The sequence below is a fragment of the Psammomys obesus genome, unplaced genomic scaffold, assembly GCF_907164565.1.
Source record: "Psammomys obesus unplaced genomic scaffold, mPsaObe1.curated_primary_1811, whole genome shotgun sequence".
NCBI classification, from domain to species: Eukaryota; Metazoa; Chordata; class Mammalia; order Rodentia; family Muridae; genus Psammomys; species Psammomys obesus.
This window is the reverse complement of record NW_026592118.1, coordinates 15,309,824-15,320,445: the sequence shown is the minus strand read 5'-3', so window position 1 is coordinate 15,320,445 and position 10,622 is coordinate 15,309,824. Positions and strand designations below refer to the sequence as shown.

The 10,622-nt window shown below is 43.8% G+C and overlaps 1 protein-coding gene across 1 annotated transcript in view; it reads right to left on the bottom strand.

The window, feature by feature from the left end:
• The window catches only part of Reln (reelin), a 423,857-nt gene that overhangs the window by 51,087 nt on the left and 362,148 nt on the right, over positions 1-10,622 (bottom strand). Inside the window, exons 41-43 of the mRNA XM_055612891.1 lie at positions 9,274-9,532; positions 8,183-8,432; positions 3,646-3,814 (exon numbers count right to left, since the gene is read on the bottom strand). Coding sequence (XP_055468866.1) covers positions 3,646-3,814; positions 8,183-8,432; positions 9,274-9,532 — 678 coding nt within the window. The remainder of the gene's footprint in view (positions 1-3,645; positions 3,815-8,182; positions 8,433-9,273; positions 9,533-10,622) is intronic.

Here is a 10,622-nt window from a genome sequence, read left to right as displayed (position 1 = left end):
GTGTGTGTGTGTGTGTGTGTGTGTGTGTGTGTGTGTGTGTGTGTGTGTGTGTGATGAGTGAAGGCCAGACAATTTTCTTTGGAGTCCTCAAGCCTATTTTTTGAAACAGGGTCTATCATTGGCTTGGAGTTTGCTAAGTAGCCTGGGATGAGTGTCCAGCGAGTCTAGAAATTCAAATCTTCTTGTCTCCAGCCCCAGGGCTGAGATTACAATGCTGTGCCTCCATGTCTGGCTTCTTTTCCTTGGTTCTGAGGATCAAACTCAGGTCCCATGACTGCAAAGCAGGACTTATCTCCCCAGCCGCATTTTCATGAATCTTGCTCTCTTGCCTTGCTTGAGAGCTCTTTGTAAATAAATTCAGTTCCACCAGTCACCTCCTCCCATGTCTTTATGCTTTAAACAATAACTCTAAAGCTCAAGCCCAGGCATCCCTGGATGCTGTGATTTAGAATGTTCTTCCCTTTACCCATGGAATTCTTCAAAGCGAGAACCCATCTCTACCCAAAACTTTAACTCTGACTTTCAGTTCAACCCCCTAGCTTCTACATCTATGGCACTTTAGACTGTCCCCCAGTAATGCTTTAACTTATAAATAGCACGAGCCATTTTCAGTTCCTCTGATAGGGTATATGCTCTGCAGAGAAAGAAGACAGTGTTAGGCCATTACTATCGGCTCACTCTCCTGAGGCTACACGAATGCTTTTCATTTGTTTTGATTTTATGGGTGGGTTTCCAGGGAGATCTAACGTAACCAATGTATAGGGCAGGGAATGAGGATGGAAAACTACGCCAGTGCCTTAGGTTTTAAGACACAGTGCCTGGATATATCTTGTGTGTAGTCTCGGTATTCCTTCTCAGGGAGAAGCACCCGCATCCATTTGACATTGTCTGAGAGCAGGAGCCATCTTCGACGCTGTCCTTTCCCTCGGTATACAGAGTCCTCTTCATCATCAGGCTCACCAGGGGTATAGTCTTCAATGCTCTTTATGTCCACTGAGACCACTTGAATCCACACTGCCTGCCATCTCAGTCTGTTCCACCCACTCTTCTCTCTGAGGCTCTTTCCTCTTACTCCCTATAATTGTTTCTCTAGTTAGAATAAGCTTTTTGAACTCAGATCTCACTATACCGCCTTATTCCTTCACACTCTAATGGACTTGTTAGCATACCTATAAGAAAGCCCCATATTTAATACACCCTGCTCTTCATGGCTTGATACCATCTTGCTTTTTTTCCTTTCTTTTTTTCTTTTTATTTCTAAACACAAACTCAACAACTTTCTGCTAACATAGGGCATTATCCTTCCCTGGGACACCCTTGTCCTTACTCTTTACCCAGTTAACTTTCGGATCTTACCTAAGTTACTCCCTTCTCAAGAAAGTATGCTTTGGCCTTCCCGACCAAGTCATATTTCCTTGTGATATCTGATCTTAGAATAGCGTCGTCCAGTATTCTATCACATCACAGCTAAACTGTATGGTTAGTGCTGAGTGCTGCTGATCTCTGGTGAATACCTCTGGCTTCTATTCAACTGAAAGATCTTTGAGAGATAGGGGTCAACACAGCATGTACTAAAGCCTTGTAAACAATTAAGTACTTAAAAGTATTTTTTTTTAAATATATGACTGAATGGGTGAACAATTGCCTGGACACCATTGGCAATTTGTGGGCAATCATTTTCCATTTACTCCTATTACCAACAGTACTTAGACCCTTCTTAGCCGTTTCATAAGCAAGTAGAAAAGCTCCAATTGCCCTCTGGTCACCATCACCCCTAACACTTACTTAGCATGCATGTGTAAGCTGTCAACGCCTGGTTTGTTTATAGCAAAAAGCTAAAAACTGAAATAGCAAATTCAGCAAAGAGCTACAAACTCAGGTCAGGCAGGCCCCACATACCCTTCAGCACACTCCCTTCGGCACACTCCCATCAGTTAGCTTAACTACTTGTCTGTTTGTCTGTCTGCCTGCCTGTCTACTGACCAACCTGTCTGTGTTGAGGATCCAAGTAAGGGCCTCTTGCATGGTGAACACAGGTGTTCTACCACCAGCTTAACTGAAGACAAGGAAGAGCATATTTAAAAAACCACGGGACTGAGAATAGAGGCAGGAGAGAGAGAGAGCGTGTGTCTGAGACAGTGCTCTGAGACCGGCACGTGCTTCTTCGGCATATGGCAAAGCACGCAAACAAGCGGGTCTGGCTTGCACATTTCTTTCTGAATTACTCAGAGGGGTATGTTGTGAGGCAGAGTCACCTTTAAGGCCCATTGTACAACATGAGCCCTGGGGGTAATATAGCAAACAAATTGTATTTTCAATATGGTAACAGGAGAAAATGAATGCTTATCAGATTTTTCATGTATCATTTGAAAGGGTCAAAACTCTTGTTGTGTGCAAGAGACAATTGAAAGATAAATTAAAATATGCGGAATAATTACTTTTCTTCAGCAGATATCTCAAGGGCATAATGACTAGGTGAAGTAAATCTTAGAATGTCACTTATTTGCAAAATGCTGCCAAGTAGTTGGGTAATAATTCATAGAACTCATAAAGACTTAAATGGAGTTTTTTTCTGTTACTTATTAAGATCACCTTAATAATTCATGTACGACAATACCTTTAATGAGCAACAAAATCTCACGTATCTCATTTAAACTTGGCAGCTCTGCTCACAGTTAATATAGCCTCCTGCCTCTGAGCCAGCAACTGTAGAGCAGCCGTGGGCTGTTAGACGCAGAAACCATTCCATTTATGATAATCCAAGAGAAGTTCTGTCTTAGATGAATAGTTGGGTTTTATGGTCGTCTGCTAGGAGGATTTATTCATTCTTCACGTAGGGAGACAACAGGACAATAATGAGCCAAAAGTATAACTCATCCCATACTCCATGCGGCTGGCTTTGGTTCCCTGTTAACGGCAGCAGCTGATCAGCTTTCCTCACGGGGCACAGGAATGGCCGCGATTCTAAGGCTTTCCTATGCTTAGCATCCCTTTAGATGGTGAAGGAATCCTAGAACACCATTCCCCTGGGAAAAGTCGGTCCTCTACTTTCCTCACACAGAAGTGTAAATTCACACCGGTACTTCTCTCAAGCCAAGTCATTTCCCCCTGGTGTAGTGGACGAAGCACTAACAGATGTCTTTCATAGAAGGCCTTTCTCCAGGTGATAAATTCCAAAGCAATACTCAAAATAAAATTTGAGAGGCAGAGGCTTTAGGAAATATGTATTTGCTATATCCATTTATATGAGACCAACAAACACTGCATTGACAGTGACTTAAATAGCAGAAAATAATTCCATTTACATCTATTTTGTATCCAATGGTCTTGTTTTAAATGGCTGGTTCTCAGCATCTATAAATTAAGTTGGAGAAGCTGTTTTGTTGCAGCCAGTGTTTTCTTATATAAGCCATCATTAAAAAAAAAATTATTAGCATCAAAAGTCAGGGAAATCCCTGATTTTCTATTTAGGGAAAAATAGAACAACTTCACCATAAAAGCTGATTTGCTCTTTTTTTTTTTTTTTTTTTTTTATGAGGTTAGCCTTAGTTTATACAAAAATAAGCAACACATCATCATGCAGTTAAACTTTGTCCTGCTGAGACCCGACACACACTGGGGTGAAAGCAGCAGAAGCAGCAGTACCTGGTATAAGGAGGGAGGGGCAGAGTGATTCTGGTCCACTTGTTGAAAGTGTCTGACACCAGGATCCGCTGCAGGTGGTAGCGACTGCACTCCACGTTGGTAGGGAGGCAGTCCCTCACCAACGGGTGCCACGACAGCCCAAGGTCCACCGAGTATTCCAGTTCAATAGCTGAAAACAGGAAGTAGGAGTCTCAATGTGAGCACATGCCCGCAGACCCGCAGTAACTTACTGTGTACACCAGGTTTTAAACGTGATGGAAGTTTAATTTCTCCCCTGGGTTTACGCTTCTGACTTTGAAATATTTCCCAGTTTTGTTTTGTATATTATTGCTATCTGTCTGTCTGCCTGCCTGCCTGTCTATCTGTCTGTTTGAAAATGGGGTCTCTCACACAGCTCTGACAGTCCTGGAACTCACTACATAGACTGGGCTGGCCTTGAACTCAGAGATCTGGCTGCTGGGATTAAAGGCATGCACCACAATGCCTGACCATTATTGCTAATTTTAATAAATAATATTGAATTACAACTCCTTTTAAGGAAATATGATCAAGTGAGATAGTTACTTTTCCTGAATCACTCATTATAATGAGAACCTTTTAGAAGAATTGCAACAAAGCCATTATTGCCTCCTATACTGCCAAGAGTAAAAGGGCAGCAATGCATTTTATAGTACATACAATGGACTTTTGTCCTGGTCATTCGTTACCCTGTCTCATCCCTCCTTCTCCCACTGAAACTCTTCTCAACAAGTCCCCCTCTTACTTTGTCTTTTTTTTTTTTTTTGTCAATAATATATTTGATGATTTCTTTTTAAATAGTAAAAAGTTTGAGCGGTAGTTTAAAATTTTTAATGACCTCTATTTGTGTGTTTGTGTGGATGTCTGTGTGTCTGGGTGAGTAGCCACAAAGGTCAAAAGAAGGCATCAGATCAGAGTTACAGGAAGTTGTGAGCACCCAATGTAGGTGCCGGGAACCAGACCCCAGTCCTCTATAAGAGCAGCAAGTGCTTTTAACCACTAAGCCATCTCTCCAGCCCTTCAAATTTTGACCATCCTACAAAAATTCTGGTCAATTATGCCAATTTTGCTCTTTTTATAAATGACACTCCTTAGAAATCACACAATCTCTTTTTCTTATGTATTTTGCTCTCCTATATGAAGGAATATACTGAGGAATCAGAGAAGCATGAAAGAGAGCTAGCTGAAAGTCATGGCATTTGTGTGAATGCAAGCAGTCAGATTGTGCTCTTAACATTTGGCCTCTTGGGCTGGAGTGGTGGCTCAGAGGTTAAGAGAACTGGCTGCTCTTCCAGATGACCCAGGTTCAATTCCCAGCAGCCACATGGCAGCTTACAACTGTCCATAACTCCAATTTCAGAGGAACCAACACACAGACACACATGCAGGCAAAACATGACATAAAAATAATTTTAGAAGAACAGACATTTGGCCTCTCCCCATGTTCACTGCTCTTCTTTAATTTTTAAATTTATTCTTCTCTTGTATATTACATCCTGACCACAGTTTCTCCTTCTGCCTCTCCTCTAGCCCCACCCCTTCCCCAGATCCACCCTTCCTCCATTGCTCTTTTCCTGGCTACTGAATGCTTTGCAAATGCCTCAGTTCCCACTTCCCCGATGAACTGCTTTCTTGAGGTGATAGCTTTCAGTCTTGGTGGCGCACTGAAACCCCCTGGGTACCTCGAGAAACTCCTGCTGCTTGGGTTTCATGACCAGAGTCTCCTCCCCAAATCTTCTGGACTGGCAGGTTTGAAGCATCCCGTGGTGATTCTGTGTGCCTGACATGCGACCTCGTGCTGCTTTAAGTGCGCTAGGTATGGACTGTGGCTCCTTATGGCCTCAGACATTGTTGATTGCTCTCTGATTCATTTACTTGAGGACATTTTCCCAGGCCTTCTATCTTGTTTTCACCCTGACTCCTCTGTTTCCTAGGGAAGCTTTGAACATTCTTCCAGATGTCTTTCTGGCCTCCTATTCCACATGTATGTACATACTAAGGCTGCAATTGTATCTACCAGTTTTATGCCTCGAAATTAATTTTATTCGCTCAGCCAGTGCTTGCTGAGCCTGGCACTGCACGGGATCCTGAATACATTGTGAAGAACAATCTGGACAGTCCCTCCTTTTTACAGGACCACGGAACCCTGTCACATGAACTTGCTCCCATAAATGAACAAATTTTCTTAACCACCAAACTTTATCAATGGGGATACTTTGACACTAGTTCTCTGGGTGTAAAATTTGGGCATCATTTCCAAACGCTGCCTCCTCTCTCTCTTTTACCTCTGTGCTGAGTCTGTCATACACTCCTGGTAGCTGCTGCTTTTTGATTGTTTTCATTGTCTCCTGTTTCCTTCATCCTTTCTGGCCCCTTTCACCACTACTGCACCTCCCCAACGCCTCCATCAGCGATCACTGCTATACCGTATTTACTAAGATTCCTTTCCACTTACCTTCTCAGAGCTAACTTCCCCTAAAACCCATCATGGTTCCTGTGATGGTTAGCTTTCATTGCCAACCTTAGAATCATCTGGTTAAAAAAGTCTCAGTGGAATTGTCTGCAATAGGTTGACTTCAGGGACTGTCAACTAGAGAAAGAACCAGACAACTGTGGGCAGCGCCATTCCCTAGGCAGGGTCTTGAACTATACAAGAGTGGAGAAATACAGCTGATCACGGAAACGACCAATGAGCACACATGCATTCCTTTCTTAATGCTCTGGACTATAGTTTGATACAATTAGCTATTTGATGTTCTTGCTTTGACTTCCCCACAGTGAGGGCTGTAACCCAGAACTGAAAGATGAAACAAATCCCCTTCTCCACTAAGTTGATTTTTGACAGCGTATTTTATCACAGCAACAGAAATGATACCCCTCTGTGCTTGCTCTCTCCTGTCTATGAGTTTGTCAAACACAAATCTCTGTACCTGCCCTTTAAGGTCCTTTGATGTTTGCAGCTACCTCTACTGAGTCACGTCCTCCCTTCATTTATTTTTTCCTCATGTACCCCTCCTAGGAGGCTGCGCTTGCCTGCGGTAGAAGCACACACAACTGGCTTTATGAGGGCCAGTTCTAGCTCTCGTGTTGCTGAGTCAATCTCGGGACAGCTTCCTTTGTTATTTTCATTGACTCCTTATGTTACTGAAGGATTAGGACTCTGGAATATCAAGTATATTTCTGGTTTTAGGGCCAATATGCTTCATTCTCCTGCAGCTTTCCTGTGGGTAGAGGAGCTTGATTTACCTAAGCTACTGGCCCTGTCTGGGATGGCTCCTCTATCTATCTATCCTTAAAATCCACTTCAGACATAAAGATCCAATGGAGACTTAGCTCTTTGTTAAATGCTCTCTAATTCCTTGGACGGGCCCACCACTCATCATCTCTCCCTCCTCTGAGTTTTCATTGCATCTTATATCAGTTTCAGTCCATGGAACACTCTTCTTTGGTTAGCTATTAGATTCTAAATTTTTGAGGCATATTTTCAAACAGAATGTGTCTCCTCAATATAGCCTTCTGTTTGTGCATCCTTATTTTACACATTTCATCCGATTAACTAGTGGCAACTATGTTTGAGGTTTAAAGAATACCTCACAGAATTCTTCCTAACAAAATCATATTCAAAATATTCAAAATCAAAAGAATAAAAAAACCTGGTTCCACGGAACCTTGAAAGTAACCAAGTTCTTCATATATCCATTCCCTCAGACTGAAGAACAAACAAGGATCCATATCATCTTAGAAGTGTCCTGTACGGTGGCACAGGACTGGGGTCCTCAGTAATCCCGAGGGATCTGTGAGTTCAGGTAAAGGGCCAATGCTGGACAACAATGGCAGTTTGTATTCTTCTGATCCCGCCTCCCGAGTGCTTGGATGCAGGCATGTGCTACCACACACAGTTTACATGGCGCTGAGGATGAACTCGGGGCCTTTTGTGTGCTTGGCAGGCGGTCTTCCAAGTAAACTATGTCTCCAGTTTCTCCAACTCAATCTATCTATAATGTTTTCAAAAGTATACTCTATTTACAACACAATGTTGTTGAGAAAGATTAAACAGTTTCGAGAATGTCTCAAGATCTTAAAATTTTGTATTGTGTTATTTGGATACCTAACATAATCGTTTAAGTACTTAAGTGTGTATGTGTATTCACATATGTACATGTTTGTTTATATATATGTCTGTAGCCTGGAGGTGGACATTGGGTGTTTTCCTTAACTGCTTCTTCGGGACAGTCACTGAGCTTGGAGCTCCCCGGTTACTCTAACTGGCTGGCCACTGATCTCCGGTGATCTGCCCATCTCTGTATTCCCCATGTAGAACTACAGCGCTACACAGCCATACTTGGCCTTTTCTGTGGCTTCTGGGAAGCTGAACTCAGGTCGCCATGCTTGCTCAGTAGGCACTTTACCACGTCATCTTCCTAACCCCTATGGCACAGGATCCAAATAGTCCTATATGCAGAGGCAGCCAAGGACAACCCCAGGCCTCTGTCCCTCTGTCTGGGTGTGGAATACTTACCATAGCAAGAGTCTGTGACTGAGCAGGAGGCAGCGAAATCTATCTGTAGGAACGAGTCCTCATTGACAGCAATGTCTGTGGTGACCACGTAACGGGTGCTGGCCTTTTCAATAAAGACCAGGGCGTCGCCTGTGGACCCACACACAGGCATCTTGGTGCCTCCTGGGTGAAGTAGCCACTTTCTGCTGTCCAGAGTTGAGAAGTCATCTTCTAAGACTGTATTGCCAGAGATATTTCCTCCGATAAGAATCTGAAACACATTTTTGAAACACCCCAAATTTTGGTTTTAACGCACAGAAAGGTTCGGTTGTTTCCGTTTGTTTGTTTTGGTCTGTCAGCCAGCTCGGGACGGGTGCTGTACGGCTAGCAGAATGTGAGGGAGCTCTCAGAATGCTCTTGTTTCTGTGGTTTGCCTGCCCATCTGGCACGGCGCTACGGAAAACAAATCAAAGGACTGACAAAACCATTCACAGCCATTCCTGGGCCAAACGGTGCCGTTGGAAAGCACATGTCCCCAAGCTGGGAGAGCAAAATTTGGCTCGCCTGTGATTAGTTTCCATGTAAAATTTCTATTTAAGGACAGTCACACCCCGAGGCATTTCAGTTGGAATTCTTTGCATGAACCCGACTGTTTGTGAGCGGGTTCTCTGAGTTTTGTTTGATACACTGTATTATGTATGAAGATCCTTCATGGCAGTTCAGAAAGATGCTGGGGGAGATTTATTTATTTATTTTGCATCAAAGGCTGGAAAAGAGGATTTGAGAACAACTGCATACGGCATCGATGCTCATTTGCATGCTTTCCTTTTCGGAGAATTATAGCCTCGTATCATGCTTGATAAAGTCCCTCTGTCCGTATGGCAGCACCCTCTGAGCTCGACCTAGGCCTTCTGTTGTGCCGTTTATTTTTACAGGCTTAGGCGATTGAGAGAATGGACAATGAAAGGGAGTTAAACACCATATCTAATCTAGGTGTGTACCCTTGGGCAAGTCATCCAACTGTCTGCCTGAGCTTCCACCAGCACGGGGGTTTGACTAACATGCTTTCAAAAGTCATGAAAGTTAAAGTAGGCAATGCAGAAAAGACTGACCTGGTCAATCACCCAGGGGCTATAGAAGTGCCCATTTTCAGATGGTTGCCACCAGCGGAGGCGTGTAGAACCCGAACGGGCTTTCAGGGGCATTTCCAGGGCAATGTACCTGCCCACATTGCTGGAGTTGCTGAAGAGGAACTCCTGAAGAAGACTCCAGGAGAGACCACCATTGAGGGAATACTGCAGAAGCACGGGCTGGCTCCTGGGGTCTGGAACACCTTTACCACATCCCAGTCTCATGAAGAACTGCACAAATCTGACAGCAGAGGACCTTACTGTAGCTTCTACTTCGAAGAGAAATCCGCACCATTAACAAAAGGCAAGCAGGGGGCACAGGGTGGGGCAATGGGTGGATTTAATAAACATGATGATTTAGTGAGCATCCACAACAATCACTTCAAAGCCCCATTTCCCATTCTCATGTGAATGGGAGTTAATTAAATGTGAAGTGTGAAAAATGGCAATTCTGGCTCATGTTTGCGTCCTGAATCTCTCTTCCAAGGAGTCTGAGGAAAGTGAGTGTCGTTGCATCCCGTGGCTACGGTAGAAGATGTTGGGAGAGATCCAAGGGCCGTTCACGTCTGAGAGTGTGTTGTTTGTCTAGTGAAGACAACTGGATTCCAGTCCTCAGTGTTAGGAACTAGCAGAACATACATAACACAGGTGCCATATTGCCAGTAAAATTCATTTTACCGGTAGCCTTACAAACCTGGCGTCACTGGTTTTAGGAGACCATTTACAGGCGGCAGCTGTAGCTCCTCTTTTCAAAAGGCCAGCCTACTTTTGGAAGAAGGTGTGTTAAGCCTGGGCCTCTTTTCTGTCTTTTGTGCTAGGGCAAGGGGCAGCGTGAGTGTGAGGTGGTGGTGGTGGTGGCGGGCTGTGCCAGACTCTGTTGCAAAGTTTCGCTGTGGATATACTGGCCGCTGAGAGCTGTGGCGGCCAGCCAGTGGCAGCTTCCCTAGCTGGCAGGGAGGTGGGCAGAGTGGCAGCAAGCAGCTGGGGTGCCAAGGAAAACTGGCTCACATGTTATCTTTGGCAGGCAAGCTGCTGGTGCCTGGTCTGGTGCACTATTCTAACGGGTAAGGCAGAATAAATTTCATGTCAAATCCAACAAATACTCAGTCATATAACAGGACTGATAATAAATGTTATCAGTATCATACACAGAGCCATTTATTCCTCATGATTCTCCCAACCTCTATTTATTTATTTCATGGCCCTGAAAACACTGAGATCTTCCACTGAACATTTTAAGGTCAATATATGCAAATCCCACACAGCATGTGACTGGATGAGCTATATAATGCAGCTTTTAACATTTGATGAATGAAAACATGCATTGTTAG